General features: G+C 31.7%; 2 protein-coding genes and 1 long non-coding RNA gene across 11 annotated transcripts; 1 reads left to right on the top strand and 2 right to left on the bottom strand.

The window, feature by feature from the left end:
- Positions 1 to 1,468: 1,468 nt before the first annotated feature.
- Positions 1,469 to 5,285, top strand: LOC149940508 (uncharacterized). The gene is made up of 3 exons (XR_016481106.1): positions 1,469 to 1,814; positions 4,700 to 4,792; positions 5,144 to 5,285. It is a non-coding gene; the product is annotated as an uncharacterized LOC149940508 (long non-coding RNA).
- On the bottom strand, positions 4,395 to 8,385 carry LOC149940507 (uncharacterized). Of its 2 annotated transcripts, XM_090176946.1 has the most exons (5): positions 8,155 to 8,385; positions 7,106 to 7,189; positions 6,570 to 6,692; positions 5,695 to 5,889; positions 4,395 to 4,780 (listed from the first exon to the last, which is right to left on the bottom strand). In XM_090176946.1, exons 1-5 carry the CDS (start codon positions 8,282 to 8,284, stop codon positions 4,767 to 4,769), a joined length of 546 nt encoding a protein of 181 aa, XP_090033072.1. In that variant the 5' UTR covers positions 8,285 to 8,385; the 3' UTR covers positions 4,395 to 4,766. The 2 variants fall into 2 exon arrangements, with proteins under 2 accessions (XP_090033072.1, XP_090033073.1); XM_090176947.1 differs by lacking the exon at positions 7,106 to 7,189.
- A 1,050-nt stretch (positions 8,386 to 9,435) lies between these two features.
- LOC149940506 (uncharacterized) lies at positions 9,436 to 21,705 on the bottom strand. Of its 8 annotated transcripts, none has more exons than XM_090176938.1 (10): positions 21,643 to 21,705; positions 18,706 to 18,839; positions 17,984 to 18,054; positions 15,537 to 15,667; positions 14,021 to 14,175; positions 12,770 to 12,889; positions 12,581 to 12,710; positions 11,609 to 11,695; positions 10,287 to 10,318; positions 9,436 to 9,563 (listed from the first exon to the last, which is right to left on the bottom strand). In XM_090176938.1, exons 2-10 carry the CDS (start codon positions 18,709 to 18,711, stop codon positions 9,513 to 9,515), a joined length of 783 nt encoding a protein of 260 aa, XP_090033064.1. In that variant the 5' UTR covers positions 18,712 to 18,839; positions 21,643 to 21,705; the 3' UTR covers positions 9,436 to 9,512. The 8 variants fall into 8 exon arrangements, with proteins under 8 accessions (XP_090033064.1, XP_090033063.1, XP_090033066.1 ...); XM_090176937.1 differs by lacking the exon at positions 21,643 to 21,705 and adding an exon at positions 21,531 to 21,636; XM_090176940.1 differs by lacking the exon at positions 21,643 to 21,705 and adding an exon at positions 17,773 to 17,922 and having other exon boundaries at positions 18,706 to 19,353.
- Positions 21,706 to 23,226: the final 1,521 nt, after the last annotated feature.

Raw genomic sequence — 23,226 nt, 5'->3', positions numbered from 1 at the left:
TCATAATACAGGATTATTGAAAGTAAACAGAAAAAGGGGAATACGTTACGGGATACGTTAGGCTTACTCACTTTCGGTAAGTTATGACTAGGCCTTATAAACGACGTGAAAAGATTAAAAAGACCAACAACAAATGGGGCAAACTAAATTTTATTAGTTTAAGTTAAAATGCGGTACTAAGGTACTTCGGCCGATAGGTCTTGGAGGCGAAAGATTACTTACGACTAAGCCTTGCCTATTGAAAAATTATTAACCGGAAGTTTATCGCACAAAAATCATAGCTTTAAAACGACGAGATAATTTTAACCATAAACTATTCCTCTCTTATACTTCCTTTGGATTATTTCTTTAAAACAAAGATTTTAAATTATAGACCGGATTTCTGTTTATTTCTCACTCAGCAAGTACCTCAGCTACTGGCAAAGAATTCTTTGCTTTAAGACTCTTGAGAAAAAAAAAGGCAAAGACGATATAACGCTTCGATTTGGAAGCAATGATACAAGGGATAAACAAATAAAATAATTTAAGTGTTTGAAAATGTAATTTATTTGAAGCTAATCTAAAGTATTTGGCCACAAATAAATTGCCAAAAATAATGTATTTGCATTTTTGAAGCAATATATAGGAAAAATCGAAACATGATCGTCCCATTATTTTGGTGAAACCCATTTACCGCTCTCAGTGCGCTAAGAACCCTCTGAACTACACTTTTTATAAAGAGTAGAGTTAAAGGATAACGAAAAGTGGACCTCAGAGCGCTCTGAGATAATAAAAAGGGATTAACCAATTTTAAGAAAAGGTAATTAATTAAGAAAACCGACGGGCGCCTACTTTAAAACTAGTTAAATATTATTTTATTCATGGAATCTTACATTTAAGGCATTCAAACTATATATTAATAGTCTCCTTGGCGTTATCTTAAAACTAATCTTTGAGAGCGCCAAAATAGACTTATCATCCTTTAATATCATCATATATCATTTATTATGAAGTACTTGGTATGATATGATTATAATATCATAAAATTAAAAAATTTAAATATAAAAATTTAAAAAAAATAATAGTTGCTAAATTTTTTCGTTTCAAAATAATTGATTTTTATTCAATTTTGATATAAATTGAACCTTTCATTAAAAAATTTGGATTTCAGTTAATAATTTTGACAAATAAACAATATTTATATTAATTTTTCTAATTAAGTAATCTGGCATTAAAACCTTGCATTTTTGGTATATTCGTAGCCTTTAACAGCATTGTTAGGTGATGGCATCGTCAGAACCAATTTCAACAATCGTTTTCCAAGTTTTTCATACCGTACACATTTTCTATACGTTTCAAAGCTTTTGCGATAAAAGTTTAGTCTTACTATGTAGACTTGTAATCTGGTATCAGAGGCATGAGAAGTAGTCCCATCTTATGGGCTTGGCTACACTAGCAGATGGTTTTGACAAAATAGGTAAATCTTGTATTTTGGCGTTTAAACAATAGTAAACCAACATAAGTTCAATTTTATTATTTCAAGCTTCTAAGTATTTAATTATTTTCGAGAAAATAACTTTTTTCCTTGAAAATATGCTTAAATATTAAAGTTTTTGATGTTTTTAAAAGTTTCTCAATTTAAAAGTTTGTTCGCACTGGGATGCTTCTCCAACCTATTAGGAAATTTTAGGTATCCAAGGCTTAGAAGCGCAAAGTGTGAACAAGAATTGAAGAATAAATACCTAAAAAAGCGCGGGCAAGCGAGCAAATTGGATTCGTGGAAGTTCATGTTTAAGTTGATGCAAATTGTAAAATTCGGATAACTCATTTAATAAGTAATTAATCAATTAATGAATATCTTCTTTAGGATAAATTTTTTGATTTATAGTTATGTTTCATCTAATAATGTTTAAAACGATATTGAATAAATTTCGTTTTCAATTTCATAAATAGTTAATAGCTAGTTATATTTCTCAGTTGATTTTTTTCAGTAATTTTAAAAAAATCGTAATTGCTTATGACAATTGTCAACGTTTTGTATTAAAGTTTACTTTATGCTACTAAATACTGCAGTTTCTGTGTGATTTTCATACTGATGCCATGTGGCTACTATTTCTTCATATTATCATAATATCGTAAGAGGTATTCCACAAAAATAAAATCAATGATTGGCCAATTATTAAATTATAAAGAGCTGCCTGAACACCTATTCTGTTTTCCAAAATGGCCTTTTGGATGTTTCTGAAAATCTGGAATTTGGTTTCTACAATTAAGTTAACCCTAGAAAGCGAATTTGTATGAAATCGTAGGGGTCGGGTGAGCAGGTTTCAATCTATCGTGGAATAAATTGTCAATTTTTACAAACTTGACTCATGCAGAAATAAATTTTCTTAAGGAAGATGCACACATAAGATTTGCAAATGGGCTTAAAGAGGACCAGAAAATATAGAGAATAAAGCATTCTTTAATTACTCTTTCAAACTGTTGAACTGCACATATCCTGATGTTTTCACACTAATAGCTTGTTTTTATGTAATTAAAGCCAAGACTTACCTTTTATTTCAACCTAATTTCATCTAGAAATAATTTAAGAACCGAAATTGAAATGAAATAAACTTTATTTACCTTTTATGGTTCTTTAACCGCCCAAGTTTTATACCTCAAACAGCTAGGTTAAAAATGAAAAACGCTTTTTGAAGCAGTGAAACAAACTTTTTCAAAGCTGCTATTTTGCTTCATAGAAACGAGTTACATTAGATTTATCTCCTTTTCTAGAGTAGGTTGAGTGTAGAACTAGTGTTACAGTTTACAAAAACACTGGCCAATAATTTCCAGTGTGGGTATTTTTGAGTTACACTTTACGCCAATAGTTTATTTTGGTCCAACACTAGGTGAGAGTGTAGCACTAATAAAACCTATAGTTTCCACTAATTAATAAAAGTGCATGAAGGGATATACACCACCCTGCTACACATTGTAACCCACCTGCATAATGGCATAAAATATGGCTGATTTGAGCCGCCCATTTATCTCATCCATATTTAAGAAAAAAAATTTTGGGTGAAGGTGGGTGTTAATTATGTCTTCAAAAGGTACTATGAGATCTTATATATCCACACCAGTCACACTTTTTTAATAAATAAACTTATATGCCAAGCACATAAATTAGAAAAATGTTGGTCAAGTCTACGTAACAGAAATTTACTGTCATACTTTTTAGAAATATTATCCTCAGTATTGTAAACTGTATGCTGACTGACTCGGATTTATTCATGGCTTGAAAAACATAAATGTATAAAAAAAATCATTTATCAGACTTTTAGACAAAATGCCAAATATTCAAATAAATTTTCCAATTCTGTTCCATAATGGCAACTTAAGGAATTTTAGTTGCAATGTCCTTTCATTTCCTAAATTCTCAGGAGTTATTGCTACGATTTTGTTTCAAAATTTTTGGAGTTTTTGTCTCTATTTTGTCACTTTCTTAAACCTTTTTACAAACCTAAGAGAATTTTTCAAATTCATTGATGTTAATCACATTAGTATAGTTCTTGCCATTGCCACTGCGTAATATTTGATTTGACACTACTGTGAAAATCAAGTTTGCAAAAATTTTAACCAAACGTCATACTTATGCCATAAGTCTATATCATGGTATAACAGAGGTGAGAAAAAAGATGTTCATCAATCTTAAGCTTACTCAATGGCGTCGCCAGGATTCTAAATTTGGGAGCTATTCTCTGCAAGAGATTTGAAGGAGCCTCGCTCCTTCAGCACTTAGTAGTTTATAAACAAGAAACAGTATAAAAATAACACTTAAAATACACAACCTGAATGTATATTTTAATATTTCTTCAGTAAAGCAAACATATTTTGAGGGGTGATAGGTTTATTTTGGAGGGGCTTTGAGAAAAATTAAGGGGGCTATTTTTTTAATTTGAGGGGCTAACGCCCCCAAAAAGTGACCTAGCGAGACCACTGAGTAGTACGATAGAAAATTACGTAGGAGGAATAGCAAGTAGATTAGTTAGGGCTATTTACTTCTGGTAGGCCTGGCTTATTGGAATATAATGGAGTTAGTTCAGCATGCAAAATCGTTATTTTAAAACATTTAGATCATTTTAACGCCTAGTGGAAGCATAAGCAAAACTTATTTATTGCTCGATGCAAATTATTCGAGTAAAGATCATTTTTCTTAAATAAAACCCAACCAAAATTATATTTATTTTAAATTATTTTGGTGTTATCTATAAATGTTTATTACAATCTAATAACATGAGGTTATGAAAAAAACATCCTATATGCTAATTTATCCTATACAGTATAGCAAAAAAAAAATTAGGGTTTCTTCTTGAATTGTTTTCATACCAAATATTAGTTAAAAAACCCTTAAAATCAATTTAATAAAGTAGACATTGTTAAAAACATTTAATGATTTATTAAATTGTATTGTCAAAAACAGTGAATATATAGTATGAATTATACAATAATTAGGATCTTTGTCAGTTTCTGCAATTAAGATTTTGAATAATTTACATAGAAACTTGAGTGCTGCTTATAAGTTAAAGAGATTATACAATTCTGATAAACTAGTCAGTTAATTGGTAACAATTTATGATTCTATGCCTTAAGTTCTGCGTTATAAGTTTATTTTAAGTCAATCACAATGTTTTTTAATTAAAAACATATTTTTATACATGTAAAATTTTATATTATAAAGATAATGAACTATTATATCACGAATGATGTAGCTGGCTGCGTGAGGTCAACAACAATCTATTTTCATTTCAAGTGGCTTGAGCTGGAAAAAAAGGTTAATAAATACTTATTATAAACAAAGCTATAATTTAAACAAAATAAAATTTCAACAAAGTCATTTGGATGATTTAGCGACATTGGGGCATTTTAACATAAAAGATAAAACCATTGTAGTTTAGAATGTACAATATCTTTTCGTAAGATTTTTTTCTATTAATTTAATGACTGGAGCTATTTGAATTATCTGAAAGAGTACTTTAGTAAAAGCCTTTTATTACTCTATAAAGTATTACATAATTTTTTTAAATACTATTCGATTTTCTATTGAATAAGAAATTTTTAATTTTTGCAAATTACTAATCACACCAATTATTTTATTTCAAGTTAATTTAATTCACTATTATAGCCTTCAACTTAATGTTTGGATCTGTAAAATGGACTAAAAAGGAACTAGAAAAATCAATTCAATTATGTAAATCAGATTAAAACAATCAATTCCTCAATTTTGATAGTAATTATTAACTTGCCATTTTTGCTAATTTCATATTGTTAACAGCCAATAAAATTGAATTTCGTTAAATATTTTTCCTTTTCTCTCCACCAGTGCCAAATTAACCATTAGGGATAATAGGCAGCTGCCCATTGTTATAAGGTATTTAAGAGCCCTGTGACATTGTATTAGGATATAGCTTCCCAGGGGTTCCTAAGCTTAGGTTTCCATTAGATTTAATCCATCACTGCTCTCCACTTTCTACAACTAAAATATTGATTAAGAGTCTGGTTAAAAGGTAGCTCTACAAAACTAATCGGTTTACAGGAAGATTGTCACCTAGATGTCTAATAATGTATTTTTTAGGTGTGGAAGTCAAGGCTAAAAGAATTTTATAAGTTTTTGTATCGTGTAAACCTGATTATCTTACCTAGATCTACAAATAGTGAGACGAGTAAAATAAATACCTTTTTGATTTTTTAATTTCTTCTTCATATTGTAGCAATAAAGGAACAGTTGACAGTGAGCCATGAAATTTGGTTGGTTCATGAAAGTAAGTATGTGGTTAATTTTCTTAAGTGTGGAGTTCATCTGCTCATTAATTTGAGTGTTTAAAAATTTATACTGAGGATACTTGTCCAGACAAAAACCAATCGAACATCCTAAGGCAAAAAATATTTTAATTAATTAACTTTCAACTAGTTGTGCAAAAATATGGGTACAGCCCATATATCGACTGTACTCATATTAACGAAGTTACCTATCATAACACTAGACCTTTCTGTTTACACTCGTAACAGGTCTTTTTAAAAGGAAATTTAAGATTGTGGCAAAAAAATTTTTTCATTAGTTAATCGAGAATCTTCTTATTTTTAAGTTTTTCCTCAAAACATTTTTCTAATACCGGTATCGGCCAATGCCAGCTTTGCTTAAGCCAATACCGGTATTAGAAAAATATGCTGTTATATCTGTGCATCCCTATAAGAAATCTCTAGGAAGTCTAAATGCGATTTGAAATACATCAGTTGCCACTCAAATTTTTCAAAAACCTGCATAAACAATTGGTATTGTGCTCATCAATAAAAATTAAGTCTGATAACAGCTGTGTTTATGTTAAATTAATGTACTTAAATTAAATTAATGCCCACATTGAATTATTTCAGGGGAGGCTCCAGATAATATGTTTCTGAGAGTACATCGCTGTATATTGCCATGCGTTTGGGGTGAGGCATGGAGGCCCCTAACTTAACTTTTACATGTAATTTGGACACATTTGGGGGCCCACAGGAGTTGCCTTCTCCTATTGAACGCCCCTTTAAATGTTTAGGTTTTAGCAAAGCACCTGTATGATTCCTCCAGTGAAGCTTATCAATTAAAAACTTTGTGTTTTTAAAAAAGATAGGATCTCTGTTTAGGCAGTATTGGTGAAGACCACAAGCAAAGTCATATACCACAACCCCAGGACCTAAAAAAAAACAAAAAAACATCATTTTATTAAAATATCAGAATTTAGTTTTCAACATCTATATTTGGTTATATTTAAGGTATTAGCATCTTACGACTCATTTTAAAAGAAATGTTTTCATAAAAAGAAAAATTAAATTTCATATTTTCATATTTTAGAAACTTCATTTCAAATAAAATAAAAAACAAATTGGATGACCCCGTGCTAACGTTACTGGTAGTAATCTACTTCAGTTTTATTATTGAAACAAAGCTAAAGCATTTACAGATAAAGTTTGTTTTATTTGTATAGAAAACCATATGAAGGGTTTTTCAAATTGCAAATTCCGAGTTCCCACTATAAAGTACTTGGACTCTAGTATTAAATAGAAGTGCTAGTAGAAATTTTATGATAAATATTTTAAATAATCATACTTTGGTGAAATCTTGTTCTCAATATAGAAAATGGAACATTAACAGATTCGGACTTATTAAGGACTTGAAATCCATAACAAATTCCTCAAAAGAAAAAAAAAGAAAAAATTATCTTATTGCATAGATATACCAACTAATATTTAGAATTATCATTTTTAATATATAATAAATATAATTTAATCTACTGTGATCACAAATATTTTTAGAGGACTTGAAATTACTCTTGAATGAAAAATAATTATATTTTAAGGTATGGTATCGTTATATGGCATGCTGGGGTTTAACTAACAACATACTCAAAATTAATCTCAAACATTTTTGAAAACGCAAAAGTTAACCCCTTGGTGCTGATCACACTAATCCAAAATGTGAATTTTACGTGTACTGACTAAAAATGGTCTGTTTATTTATAAAGCAGTTCAATTTTGGTAATTTTAATCGGAGCTACCCATTTTAAGTTTATGAAAGTTAAAAAACATTGAAATTAACTTTGATTTTGGATATTTTTCCAGTTAAATGTTATTCAACTTGGATTGGTATCAGAAAGTTATTTTCTTTTCATCTAAACCAAAACTACAAAATAAAAAAAGGAGTCTGCTAGCTAGTAAAAATGTTATGGAACATTAATTTTAACTGAAAAAAAAACTGAAAATGTGGGTTGATGAAAGATAGTTTTTCAATATACAGTTTGAAAAACTAAATTTCAGTCAAATAAATATTTATATTCCAATATCCTCTCATCATTTGAATTAAGAGCTAGTGACCACAGCTACTTCCCTTTACCTTATTTAATAAAGCAGACATTTAATTTCATAAATTTAATTAAGAATTCATGATGCTACTAGAAATGACTAACTAGCTTAATTCCTATGGAGTTTTGTGAGGAACTTAAATGAGTGTGGGCTAACTGATGTAAGTTTGTGAAGTATGGGTTTTTATCTAACCACAGCTGATATTGAAAAAATATAAGTTGCAAAAAGTTTGGCAAAAGCATATTGTTGTTCTTTCTCCCACACATTCTATTCATAAATTAATGAAAACATAATTACCATGTTGGCAATATATTGTGAATATTCCAGGAGTGAGTGTTGCATGTTTCCCAGAAAAATCTTTCTCGCAAGACTTATCATCTGCTGACTTGTCAGCTGAGTAGATTCCTCTTGTGCATTTCTTGGTCATTGCTGGAAAGCATGCTAGGATATCTGAAGCCTCTGGTAAATCCAATGATGAGTTTTCAGAATTAATTTCAGTTGCATCATACAGTGGGAAACACTTTTGATTTAACAGCAATCACACTCATTATTTGAATTAAATTTGAAGTCAATGATTCACTTGATAATAAATCATATAAAACTGGACATTCTGTAGATAATGTTTTCATATCATCAGGAAATTCACAAATTTTATATCCAACATATAATTTATCTATTAAGTTTTGAAATTCTACTGAACAGGGAAAAGTTGCACAAAGTGCAGAATCCTTTGATAAACAATAGAGGAAGTCTTTATAGTTTTGAGGACAACAAGGGTTTTCTGATTTGACAATAATAGAATTGAGTAGATTCACTAAGCTGTTTGCAGCATTTGTGTTTTCAGATAACAGATCAGAAATTAAAACTTCAAAATAAAATTTGGAGATGTTCTTCGAGCAAACAAAGTTGGATAGTTTTTTCCTTAACTGAGAATTTTTTAGAAATGTTCTATCAGAAAACCTGTAAAAGATAAGACTTTTAGAAAAACAAAACAAGTGCTATATTCTTAGGAAAAATAAGAAAATGTGAAACCTATATTGGTTTATACTTTTCATTATAACATTTATTTTACAATAACTATGGAGCTCTTAGATGTCAAAGTAATTTGACAATTAATAAAACTAAAAGGTTCTTGAGTCTTGTTAATTATTTTGGATATTTATACTTAAAATTTTATTTTGAGTCTAGTAATTAAAGTAAAACATACTTGGCATAAGGTATTTTTCTGATATTTTGGTCTTCGATATTAGTGTGGTTCCAGGACAAAAACTTTCTTTTGAACCCTAAAGTAGTCCCATCACATAGAATAATTCTTGGATTTTCAAGACATTCACTACATTTATAGCCATCAGAATAGTCTATATCCAGCAAACTCAGGAAGTGAGCCCAGGCTGCTTTTAACTGAGCATATGACAATAGTTGCCTGATATTTTGAAAATTGAAGGATCTCTCAAAACGAGCAATGACAATTTCATAAAAAGCATGAAAAGAACTTCTGAAAATACATAAAATTATAAAGGTTTAAACATGTATCAGAAATTTTAATAAATTTCCTTTCATTCAAAGATTTTACCTTGCAAAAACAAAAGCATCATGGTACTCCCAAAGTAATTGGTGGCTCACCATGAAGCGTCCCATATTAATCGCTCCAATTTCTATTCCATCAAAGGCAAATGATGTGCCACATTCACAGACGTAATGATATGCTAAGGAAATTTTTTGAAATGAAATTACACATATAGAAATTTATCAGAAAAAAAGTATGACTAAGATATTTATTAATACAATTTTTTACCAAAAAAGCAATCGTGACCATATAAACCATTATTCACTTACAACCCCTTTTAAATGAAAATCAAATCTCTTGCGACTTCAAATACCTCACTACTTCTTGGGGCTATTTAGTACAACCAAGAATTTTATTCGATTATGAGAAAGATAATTTAGCGGGAGCTTCTCTTTACCCTCTTTCCTCTGAACTCCGCCAGCTGGGAAACAATTTCTTTACCTTGTTGCTGGTACACCCCTCATACTACATTTGAAGGTTCTATATATTATTGTATTAATTTCACAAAATTTCTCATTAAAATTTTTGCTTAAAATGTAACGATACAACAAAATATTAGTGAAATCATGAATTCAAAGTAAATAACAGACTATTAGGTCACTATTTTTGGGCATCAAAAATTCAGTGTTAGATCCATTGGATAGATTAGGGATACTTGAGCTACTCATAACTTTATAATTAATCTTTAATAATTAAAATAAAAAGTGGGGTGGCGGAGCGGTTCGCAAGAGGAACCGGGTTCGATCCCAGCTTGTGGCACTGGGTGAAAAATCTGGAACCACTTCTTCTGCGTAGAGTTTGCAAGTTCTCTCTTAGGATCATTAGCAAAACTTTCATAATGCAATAAAATGCCTAAACTTACAGAAAATGGCTCCGTATGTTCTTCTGTGAAATCTATAAAAAAAAACATGTCAGTCAAACATATTTCCCTAAACAGAAAATTTAAATCCCTGAAGCTTCAAGGTAAGGGCTAGGCTAATCAATAAGTGTAATCAGTGAACAATTTCTTTACATTTTGACAGTCACGTAAATGATTACACATTCACAAAATCATTTCATTGCACAGATAAATTAAAACTGGTTAGATCCTTGAACCATGAGCAAAATACTTAAAGCAAAAAGATGTATGTCATAGCTAAACCCCGCAAAGTGACAGTCATTAAATTTCTTCCAACACACGTCAAAGGTCAAAACAGTGCATGACTATATTGTAATAATAGTAACGGAAATCACGCGTCCACTAAGAGCATTCACATCGTTGTGTCATTTAAATAGGCTTTTTCAGAGTAGTGATCAACAACAAAAAGTTGGTCTGGAGTTGCCCCTGTATGTGTTTAGTCTTACGAAATGGTTTTCTTATTCTCAGAAAGGGAATCTGGTCAAGCAGACGATACTTTATTCATTAATAAATGTTTGTCAGTCTTATTTCATCCCGATTTATCTTGTAATTTAAACAAAAATAATATCTGGAAAACCAGCAATTTGGTATCTGATAATCATGGTTTCCAGACATTTTTAATACAAAAAAAATTTGGACAATATGAGATTGCAACCCTGTATTTTTAGGAATTGTATGGGTCATTTTAAGGAATGAAATATTGTATGCTCAATTCTTCCCTTTCTAAGCTTTTAAAACCACAGTTTGAGAGCAATAGGAATATCGCCCATTTTCAAATTTAATTTTGTTAAATCTTTGTTTAAGTTTTCATCTCATCAATGTTTCCTATAACTTCACTCCCTGAGTCTATTCCTGGGGTTAAAAACCCCCACTAGAGAAATGACAATAAATAAATTAGCTGATAAAATTTGCGGTTGGAATAACCATTTTAAAATCGAACCAACACTGTCACCGATTTCAAATCTTCCTGACAATATTGCATGTCTACAATCAGAAGTTAAAAGATTTATGGTTTGAAATGCTAAATTTCCCTATATTAATGCTTAAAACGGTAGAAAAAATATTACTTTTCATTCTGATTTTAGTACATAGCAGACCTAAATGCCTTTCCTATTCCTTAAATTTTTTTTTAATAATTTTTAAGTTATAAACAACATAACTAAGATCTTAAACTTTAAAACCACAAACTGTAGTCTTAAAACATGTGGTAAATCAGGTTATAGTTAATTGTCCCAGAAAGTAATATTTTTTAAGAACTTTGCTTATTTTTTTAATGTATATCCTACCTTCGATAGTTTCTGGTGTAAAATATTCGTCAAGGAAGAATTTCGCACATTTTGAATGAATACAAAATTCAGTCTTTTTAATGAAATCTGCAAATTTTTATAAGTTAAAGAGTGTTGCGAGTTCTATACAATTTATCAATCTGAGATATTTTCAGTAGGCAATGAACATTATTAATATTGACATCTAGTGGCGGATTTTGGAAGTAGAAGGGAGTGTGGAGAAGCAGACCATTTGTTACTACTAAAATACATAGTTGTCAGTCCATTTTTGTCTAAATTTAATATGTTTCAGACAAAAAATGTCTAGCAACCATGAAATTCAGAATCTAAATTTCATGGTTGCCTGACATTTCTTCGACGCGTCAAATCACCAGATGTTTACAAATTTACCCAAAGTTACACGCTGTTTTTGTGTTATACTCAGCAAAAAGAAGAAAGTAAGATGCAAAAATGGCTGGTGAGACTTAGCAAACTTAAGTCACATTTATCGCTGAATTTCAATTGATAAAGCGTTTCTTTAGTTCCAAAAATAAGCAACTAATTTCGAGTAATATATTTGTAAAAATAAATGAGCAGCAATTTATTTCCTCTTTATCTCGGTAGTTCCTAAACCCACCACTGGAAGATTGTATAAGTTTGTCAATAACAAAAATTGCCACATACACTCCTATACACTCTTTTATGCAAATCTCTGACCGACTGACATTGAAATTTATTTCCCCAAACCCGTTCTCTCACATGTAGCATGGTAATAGCAGCTCCTGTGAAATACCCGCATAAAAGAAACTATAGCTACACCATATTTTTTTTAAATAATTACAAAATTTGAATTGCTAATATTGAAAAAAAAAAGCTCATTCTAAAAAACAAACTTGAGATTTAAAGACTTAAGGTATTCTTTCTACACAATTATATGGTACTCTCACAACTCTAGATTAAAATGATAAATAAAAAAAAATTTCAAGATATTACCACTGTAGGTTTCTTGGATAATTGGAGATAAACTGAATAAAAATTTATCACACGATGCACAACAGTATATCATTTTGATTTCATCTGTAAAGGTTTTCTTCCGTGGTTCAATAAAAATTACGTTATTTTCCTAATACGAAAAACCAAATTGACATTTGGTACTGAGTAACAAAAATTTGAAATGAATACTTTAAGTTTCTTCTGCTCCTCGTTAAAGTCAAGAACCCAAAAAAAATTGCCAGAATCACTGCAAGGCTGCAAGCCTTGAACCCTTGCAACTTCAAGTTTATATGCAAATAAATTGGACGGCTGTTTAAAAAAATAGTACCTCTAATATATATATATATATATAAATTAATACATATAAAAATTAAATGATTAACTATTATTTATCAGAAAATTTTAATGCAATGGAATAGTACTCTTAATAAGATACCCTGAAAAAAAAACCTAGAGGGAAGTTATGATTGTTATTGCTTTTTTATGTTTATTTTAATGACCATTAGAATTCAGTTATTATGAACCACAACATAATTTAATAGATCACGGCGGCATTTTTGTCATGAAAGGATGTAAAAATAATCATCACATATTCTTGGTTTAGTTTTGACAATTGAATCCGGTAAAATACTATATAGTTTCAGACCGGATTTCTTGCAAAGGTTTTAAGCGTACTATTAGAGAAAATTGAACTGAAAAGGGGAACTTTATCATTTACCGTGCTGCAATTGCTAGCAAGTCCTTGATTCACATGAAACATTGAGAAAATCTGGTCGAAGAATTCCCAACACCTACTAATAGTTACTTGGTATTGATGGTTTTTAAGTAAAACTACCCATTAAAGTCAGCATAAAAACAGATAAATATTTAAAAAAGGTTCACTTTTGAAATATTTCTATGTTTATAAGTAGAAAAATGAAAGACGTGTATTGAAAACATTACTTAGACAGAAATACTCTAAATTCAAATATTTTTTAGTACACTACACCTAAACATGAAAAATATTCACTATATATGATAAATTGTTTTAATTAAAAACAATTACATTATTCCCTTTAGATTTAATTGTGATGCTTTCTAATATTATTATGCATACATTTAGTAGTCTATTGGAAATGGTGCTTTTTATTGCATCAGAACTAGACACTTCAAAATCGTTAAATAAATTATTTAAAAAAATTGTAATTTTTCTAATGAAGGGTGAACCTCTTATTTAAGATTTTTTAAACCATATTTCTTACAATATTTATATGTTGTTTAAGCCTATTTATAAAAATTAGACATTTATATAAGGGTTTATGCTTTAGTTATTTGAGAAATTATAGGTTAAATGAAAAATATGAATTTAAACTGATATATAAAGCCTCTGTGCCTGTCAGTTCGAGATCGAATAGCCAGTCGTTCAACAGGCTTAACACTAGTAGCTGTAATATAGCATACCTCTTCGTCCACAAATGTAGTATTTGCTTGATAATGATATTCATTGTGACTAGATATATTCTGATCACTAGTAACTAGATTTATCTGCTGAACAATAGAGGTTTCAGAAGCTTGTTTTTTTCTTCTGAATACAGGTGCCGTTCTCTTTCTGTCACCTAAAAATGCATCATGAGGTATTAAAATACACTATGTTACAAGAAACGTATTTTTTTTAGTTCTTAGTATTCTACAAAAAATATACATATACATAAAATAATCGTTGTCAAGGATTCAAATGTCAAGTAACGACACTTTCTTTACATTTGATTTTAAATTAAGAAAGCAACAAATTTTTTATTACACGTCTAAATTGGTTAGGAGCAAACAATAAGAAAAAGGTTTTAGTTACGTTCCACAAATTTTTTTGGTGCTAGGGTAGTTTTAAACGATTCATATCACTCTCTAATCGATGAATTAAGCTACTAATATTTGTAGCAGTATCAGTCTAATATTGAATTGTCATCAAGATATTCAAAAGATCTAGAAGACCTCAGGCTTTTAGAATTAGAACATATGTATATTAACCAATTAAGATGGAGAACGTTCACATAAACATGATAAACCAGTTTGCAGCTTCTACACTGACACCATTATTTCTAAGAATATTAATTAAAAGTCTTTGGTCAACTCTATCAAAAGCTTTTGATAAATCCAAAAATACCACTCCAAGCTCAGTAACAATGAATGGATTGATGTAGATTAATGGCACAATCAACAGTAAAGTGTCCGGGTCTAAAGCCTGATTGGTTTGGTGAGAGTTTTGTTTATCTATAATATATTGTAGCAACTGTTCAGAGGAACTTTAAAAAGACCTTGTAATACTGAAATACCACGGTAATTTTCAGAATCCAAAGGGTCACCTGATTTAAACACCGAAATAACCCCGGCAATCTTCCACATTATTGGGAATTGTTGATGAGTTAAGTATAAATTAATTATTTTAGTTAGAATAGGTGCTAAAATAATAACTTAACCCCTGATCAATACACATGATAGACCATCAGTTCCCGACGCTTTACTTGGTTTAAAAGGTAAAAACATTGGATTCACTAACTCCCACAAAATAAATAAATTCATCATTATGTCATTAATAATATCTGATCCAGTTTTAAGGGAGACCAAATTACAGGTATCAGTTTTTCAGTAAAAGTTTTTTTTCAGATTACACCGGAATTTCATTCAACACCTTTAAGTTCTGAAGCAAAGTAATCTTTTTTAGTATCACAAATTAAATTTGTGACTTTTTCCATGTTCTATAATCTCTCAGCATATTAGTTACAAAAAGGTATAAATTTTAAGACCAAGCACAATAGCAGCTGCTCAGACTAGGAGAGCCAGTGGCGTTACAAAAATGAAGGGGCTAGGAATGGAAACTCCTCCTAGTGTAACATACCCCTAGTTACTGTTATATTAGGTTGATTTCTTACCTCTGTTCAGTATATTACAAATCAGTTTTTCTTAAGTTTGTTCACCATACCTAATTCTCTGCATTTTGATGGTTGTTTATGTTTTCTCAATTGAATTGAGAATACTTCAATTCCTGATTCATCCAATTGTGAGATAGAAGAACCTGATCTTTTCCAAGGGTTACTTTCAGACATCATCAAACTGCGTAGTAGGAATAAATTTAACCATTATTAAATTAATTAAGAGTAAAACAAATAAGGTTAGTGCTTGAACATTAATTTCTACCAAGAATAAAGAACTGCGTTACTTAGACCAACCTCGGTCATAAAAATGGATGATGTTAGTTCTTACAAAGAATTTTTCCAGTCGAAATTTAATTAAATTTGAAATTCCAATAATTAAAAAGAAATAAGACTTTCTTAAAGACATTTAACCACATTAAAGAAATAGTGATTGTACAGGGACCACGACCTCAGGTTTTATACCCAGCCCAACTCGGGTCAGGATGACCAATTTTCAAGTCTGGGTTTTAAAAAAGGTCAGGTTTTCTAAAAAATAAATGAATTCGTTTTTCTTTAGCTTATAATGTTTTTTTCAATTAATAGAAACACTTAAACTTTACAAAACTTTCAAAATAATTATTGACTTCTTTATTTTCACGATTGTCCTTAAATTTTGCAACATTAAAACAAATGGCATAAGTAAAATAACAACAATAAGGATTACAATTGACGAGATTTACAACCAAACTGATTTTCATAGTTATTGCATAATCAAGTTGATTTCTCAGCACAAAGCCCTCTAGTATCTAAAATATACTCAACTTCTGCTAAGCAGAAAAATCTGGTTTCTGATAGATGGGCTAAGATGATAAGAATTAAAAAAGGTTTTCTCAGCGCCACAAGCTCATGTTTTATACCACGCATGATTCGCACATAGGCTTCAAAAACAAAGCAAAAGCCCCTCGCGATTCCAGAGCATGCTCTCCAATATAAGACTTAAATTTTTATCAGAAAGTAGTCATCCAAAACGGTAAGTCACGAGTCCAAGTCACAGCTTGAAGAGAGTATCAGTGCCGAAAAAATGTTCGGTTAGAAAATTAGCATTAAAACAATAGGAAGTGTCATACTTATTGTTAATGTTACTTATGGTAATAGTCCTGGGTAAAGACAGTTCAGTTCTTTCATTCTACTATTTCAGTAGTTTTTGGAGTAGACTTTCAAAATCTCCTATTTTAAATTTTTTAAATTTATATATCATAAACCCCAACCTGATCCGGGTTTCTGAGTTTTTTATTATCTCCCCGACCCTGACTAAAACTCACCCCATACGACCCCTATAAAGAAATTTTTTAATTTTATTTTTTGGGGTTCTTTCAACTGTAAGAACCATATTATCAATAGATGATTTTATAAAATGTTTTTTTCGCTTGCCCAACTTGTTGAAATGTTGCCCTGGAATAGTTCAGCCAACGCCTAAGAATGAGTTCATAAACTCTTTAGTGAGAGAGAAAACAGATCCACAGCTGAGGCGGGGAGGCAACATTTCAACAAGATGGCAAAGGTTATTTTATAAAAAAACCATTTTAAAACTATTTGTAGTTTTTAAGATACTATACATGCTATGAACCCTAGGTTGACCTCCAGTGTAATTTAGGGAAAATTTTATATGCAAATGAGATTTCATTGTTTTGAAGATTTGTGAACTATTTTTAGTTTAGAAAAATACTGATGGAAAAATTATTGATACTTGATAATTTAATTAATTTACCTAACCACGGTCTTAAGAACATAAGACATTTAGAAATTTCTTATATTTTCAACCTAAATCCTACTTTTTATTAAAAAAATCTGCGAGATTTATAAAATTCTTAAAATTTTGATGTGAGCATGCATGTACCTTATTTAATAGCGCAGGTAGTGCTGAGATAAATTACTTTTTAAAGTGTTACCAAGAATGTATTTATTTATACTCAGGGAGAATGAATATATCGAGACTAACAACGGACACGTTGAAGCCTTAACCCCGTCGCGCTAAGAGGGGGAGGAAAAAAGGCAGCCATCATATTTTTTGCATCCTCGCAGCAGCGTTAATGGCGGCGAAAAACGTAATTTTTAAGAACCAATGAGATTGCAGTATTATTCGATTCTATTAAAGCGGAGGAGCATACCGGGGCCACAACAGGTGGAATTAGAGAAACGCAAAAAAAAATCTTGACAATAAATAAATACATTCTTGGTGTTACCTATTACAAAAATGTTAAAGCTCAATCAATACCCTAAGAGTGGTATTAGAAAAACATTTACTATCTGTCATTGCATCCACTTTGACACACCATTCATACAAATTGCTCGCAGACCACACAAAATCGCTTGGGTTAGCAGATTAGATGATTCCAAAAAGATTTGCGTGCATGGGATCATGTGAGTTAAATTTCCTTCTCCCTTTTTTAGTCTCTATCAGGAGAGATAAAATATTGCAGGGGAACCAAGAGAGAAGGCGAGCAATGGAATTTACCTCTTTTTCTCATCTCTGCATACGGGGAAAAGTAACCAAAACACGTTACCTTCAATTTTTTTCGGTATTACCTATTGAAGTAAGTAATAAATAAGTGCATCTAAAAATTACAATTACAAAGTGTGTCAATTGAAGATTTTTTGGTAATGAAAATTCCTCTCAAAGTAAAAGTGTAGAGGGAAGGAAGGAGAGTTTACATTGAGGAGGGAAGGAAATTAAAGAACTGGCAAATAAAACGCCTGGTAAGTATAGATGTGTGATATAATTCCCTGAGAAGGGCTAGATACATAGTTTTTAATTCAATCAACGGGAAACCTATCACCATCTACCATATGCTATTGCAACTAAAAACAAAATACACCTGTAAGAAGGTAAGCCGTCCACACTTTTGGTAATTATGTCACTTTTGGTGCATGCTACATTGAAACGAACATGTTAAGTATCAAACATGCATGTACGGAATAACACAGGGCATAAATGTGAAAACCAAAAAGAAGTCAAAATGTCTACTTGAAGTGTTAAAACTATTAGTAATTTAAAAAAATACTTTAATAAATTTTTTGAAATTGTTTAAAATAAAATACTAAAAAAATACTTTAGCTGAATTTTTGCATGAATAACCCGCTTATGAATATATATACACACACACATAACCCACATACAAAAAAATACTTAAGCTGAATTTTTGCATTAATAACCCGCTTATGAATATATTTACATACACACATAACCCACAGAGAGAGTAAGTCGCTTCGCTTCAGAGAAACACAACCATGATGAAGAAGCAGATGGCAGCTATTGCAATTCCCAGGCACCGGATGTCACTAGTGAATTTACTACCAAGGCTTCAATTTTTCTATTGATATAATTTACGTTAGAGCAACTCAAAAAAAGAAAATTAGTCTTAACTGAAAGAAAACTACTTTATTTACCTTTGCTGCTTCATTAGCGTCTGAGATATATAATCGAATAAGTAAACAAAATTTTGAAGCAGTGAAATGCGAGTTTAGCATAGGGATGCACCGATATATCGGCCTATTTTTCTAATATCGGTATCAGCCAATACCGGAATTTCAAAAATATTTGTAGGTAAAACATTTAAAAATACTAAAATACTCGATTAACTACCTTGTGATAATAATCATTGCCACAACCTGACATTTCCCTTTCAAAAAGGCTTGGCATATTTCTTAATTTTTAATATAGATATATTCCATCAAGGCTGGCAAGAATTGGTTGTCGTTCTTTATTGGTGCTCCACCATTCGAAAAGATTGCTTTACTCGGGGATTAGAGGTCTGAGAATTTTTCGCCACTTGGCGCGTAAGACCAAAGAATGTTTTTAAAATACCCAAAGAGTGATTGACCGAGCCACGCACGCCAGATTTTAGAAGCTAGACAATTTTATAGACAGGGGTTTAAAGTGTAAACAAATAAAATCAACGATATTCGCTTTTTGCCCTTACCAAAAAATAAGTTGGTTTTTAGTTGGCTTTTAGTTGGTTTACACATTTTAGTTGATATTAAGTTGGTTTTAAGTAGGCTCAAGTTGCCAGCATATTTCAAGAAACTAGTTAAAGGGGTAATTAGTTGGTTTTAAGTGGTCGGAAAATTTCATATTATTTTTAAGTTGGTTTTAAGTTGGCTTTAAGTTTGTGCTTGTATCGCGAGAAGGTTTAAAATGTTTTGACGAATATTTTTCTACTAAATAACTACGCTCGTCCAAATATGCAAAGAACGTATTTATATTTCTAAGAACCTACGAGGGTACTTTGTAACGATCTGTCCAAGGGTCGCTCTTTAACAGAATATTTCGGGCACATTTCATGCTTGTGACTAGTGTTGTTCCAGCAGAGGCGTAGCGAGAGAAAATGGCGCCCGGGGTATTTAGCCGCTTTTGCGCCCCCCTTAATATATAGTTTTAAAGGGAGTATGTATATGTATATTTTAGTAGTTGTTAAGTGGTTTAAAGGCCTAGGTTTGCTTCTGTCAGTCCGCCTTTATATTGACTTGCCTGCAGTGCAAATACCCTGGTGGTAGGCCACCCACTAAACATGTTGTTGTCTTTACTAAGTAAGTTTCAAGTTGGCTTTAAGTTGTCTTTATTAAGTAAGTTTTAAGTTGGTTTTAAGTAGTCTTTATTAAGCAAGTTTCAAGTTGGTTTTAAGTTGGTTTTAAGTTGCCTCCATTAAGCAAAATCAGAGTTGGTTTTAAGTGTACTTCTAGTTGGTTTTAAGTAGGTTTTAAGTAGGTTTTAAGTTGGTATTTGTCTCAAATACCAACTTAAAACCTACTTAAAACCAAGTTTAAATATTTTTTAGCCAACTTATTTTTTGGTAAGGGTGATAGATAATATGTATCAAGTAAAATAAAAAGAAACATGCAGATATGCTTTTGCAAACTTTTTTCATGAAAAATTAATTGGAATAAAATGGTATGACAGTGCACTGAGTTACAATGATTTTTATCATATACACTACTGTTATGATAAGTGACTTTATTAATATTGGCCAATATTTGTGGCTGTAACCATATCGGTGCATCCCTAGTTTAACCTAGGAGCAACAAACACAAGGAGAACGCAGCTAGCCTTTAAACACGCTAACGAAGGGTTGTCTACAAATTTAATTGGACGAGCTTCACGAGCCTTTACGCTGAACGTTTTACGGGCGGGGGGAAGACCATTTCCGAATTTTCCCCTTCCGACGGCAGCAGGCTCTAAAGCGTCTAGCCAATGAAAAACGTACACAAGAAAATGCACGACTTTTGTCGGGCTGCGTTCTCCTTGTGTAGGGTGTTGTGTTTGTTGCTCCTAGGTTTAACAATCCACTATTATTCTCGAAAAAATTAAACCGCGCTTCCAAACATCCAGAAACTGTTGTCATTTTCAGCAAATAAAATCGTACCCCAGGTTTTTGAAGGAGTTGCGTCTCTCTATAGAGTAATGGCAGTGCTACGTCACATAACGTCACCCATGCTTTTTCCTATTCATAAAAAATTCGCGCCCACAATGGCGGCCATGGCCAAAGCTACGGAGTGCTACTACTCTATAGTGAAGAGACTTTACACAGAGCAGCAGTTTTAAAGAATCCTGTAAAAATAACTGGAGTAGCCCGCTACAACCAAAATTCCCAACTCGTTACTTCAAATACAAACACGATACTAATTTCAATACGCTATTTTAACCATACTAGTTGAAAAATGCTAGTGTGCGAGACTTGGTGGTTTAAAGGCCCAAAATGGCTTTGTATTAATTATTTTTACATAATAGGTTAAAAATATGACTACTTTAATTCTGAAAGTTATATCTTGAATGAAGTCAATCAATTCAAGGTGGATAATATGCCCAAAAATAGGGTTTTAAATATATAAGCCTTGGTTAGTCACTCGTTTCGGTCGTCAGACATTGCGAACTTTAAATACAATATTAATCGTACATGGAATCAATAAAAATTAAAAACTATTAAAAGTAAACTTCTGTCAGTTGTTATAATTTATAATTAAAAGATGATTCTATTAATAACAATCCCAAATAAAAGTATACATACACGAGGTTATACGAACACGAGGTTAATTCGTCGGCAGATCGTACAGAAGCGTCGTAGCAGACGCTACTAACAGCTTTTTCCTTAACCCTCTCCCATCCACCCCCCATCTTACCTTCCGCAATAGAAACTATCAATCATGATTTCGGTCGCTTTCCCCGCCGTTTTCCTTCATCCAAGGAGGAACTAGACCTGCAGGGTTAGATATTTCCCTAGAAAAAGAGTTTTCTTTTTATAAAAAATGTACTATTACAATCAATAACAATGATAAAATTTGTTTAGCACGCGCTCTTGTTGTAGCTATAGCTCACCGAGAGCATTTAAATAATAAGAACGACTCTGAACTAAAAAGGAAATATAACACTATTCTTTTCTGTCACGCTTGTTGTAGAAAACAAGATTGCCTGAAGGACGTAGATAAAATAACTTGCCAAACATGTTTAAGAGTTTTCCCTAATCAAAATTGTTACGATTACCATTTATCAGGACCCGAGCCCTTATGTAATAAAATTTACGTTTGTAATCCTTGCGGAAAATTTGTCAGTATGTTTAAGCGTAAGGCAGTACACGTTTGTGGAGAGACCTATTGTCTTTCGTGTAGCGAGTTTAACCCCGCAGGTCATCTTTGTTACATGCAACCTTTAAAGACCGACCGTAAAGATTCTGCCGATAAAACTACTCGTTCTCGAATAAATAGCAATAATAAACGGGTCCACGACTCCGACAATGAACAATCACCACCGACCAAGAGAAGTACTCCAAAAACGGAAGTCTTTGTTTTTTATGACTTGGAATGTAAACAAACAAATCGTACTGACGCCAATGCTTTGATTCACGAACCAATTTTATGCGTTTCGCAAAAAGCGTGTAAATTCTGTTTCGAAGAAAAAGATAGTCAGTACGCATGTGCTAAATGCGGTAGTGGTCCTCGGGAGAAAATATTTCTCTCAAAAGACCCCGTCGGCGACTTTCTAGAGTATCTTCGTACGCTTAACAGCGTGGCTGATAAGATAATATGTATCGCCCATAACGCTAAAGGTTACGACGCGCAATTTATAGTACGTAAAATGGTCGATTTAAAGTGGACCCCTAAAGTCTTGACAGACGGGACCAAATTCATGAATGTACAGTATAAAAAATTAAAATTCTTAGATTCCTTAAATTTTATGCCCTTTGCACTTTGTCAATTCGTTTCCACATTCGGTTTAGATAATAATTTAAATATGGGACATTTCCCGCATCTATTGTTTAATACCGTAGACCATGAATTTGATCCCGCCCGTTCAAACGAAACCAATTACGTACTACTCCGATGGAAGCGTACGACCCTAATCGTTTAAGCGGTAAGGCCTACGATGAATTTATCCAGTGGTATAACGATTCCCGATCCGAAGCCTGCAGTATTTGGGACCCCAACTTTAATTATTTTGATTATAAAAGAGATTTAATCCGGTACTGCCGCCAGGACGTAAACATTCTTTTGCAAGGCTGTTTATCGTATCGTTCTATTTTCATGGATAAATTCGAAATAGACCCTTTCTTAACCGCGATAACGATTGCTGGAGTATGCAGTTTTATCTTTAGGAAACACTTTTTACAGCCCGATACGATTGGTGTAGTGCCCCCTTTCGGCTATCGTATGAACTGTAACCAGAGTTTTGGAGCGATTGAATGGCTTGAATGGATGTCTCACTTACGA

Source organism: Leiobunum rupestre, chromosome 6, assembly GCF_980474605.1.
Source record: "Leiobunum rupestre chromosome 6, qqLeiRupe1.1.hap1, whole genome shotgun sequence".
Classification (NCBI taxonomy): Eukaryota; Metazoa; Arthropoda; class Arachnida; order Opiliones; family Sclerosomatidae; genus Leiobunum; species Leiobunum rupestre.
This window is presented reverse-complemented; position numbering and strand designations above follow the sequence as displayed.

Coding starts and splice junctions, on each gene's coding strand:
- LOC149940507 (XM_090176946.1), bottom strand. CDS start 8,284: ATGACCAAGAAATGCACAAGAGGAATCTACTCAGCTGACAAGTCAGCA. Junction 7,190..8,154: donor CACAATATATTGCCAACATG/GTAATTATGTTT, acceptor TTTTCTTTTGAG/GAATTTGTTATGGATTTCAA. Junction 5,890..6,569: donor TCACTGGAGGAATCATACAG/GTGCTTTGCTAA, acceptor TTTTTGCCTTAG/GATGTTCGATTGGTTTTTGT.
- LOC149940506 (XM_090176938.1), bottom strand. Junction 14,176..15,536: donor ATCAAAATGCAGAGAATTAG/GTATGGTGAACA, acceptor ATGCATTTTTAG/GTGACAGAAAGAGAACGGCA. Junction 11,696..12,580: donor TATCCAAGAAACCTACAGTG/GTAATATCTTGA, acceptor AAAAATTTGCAG/ATTTCATTAAAAAGACTGAA.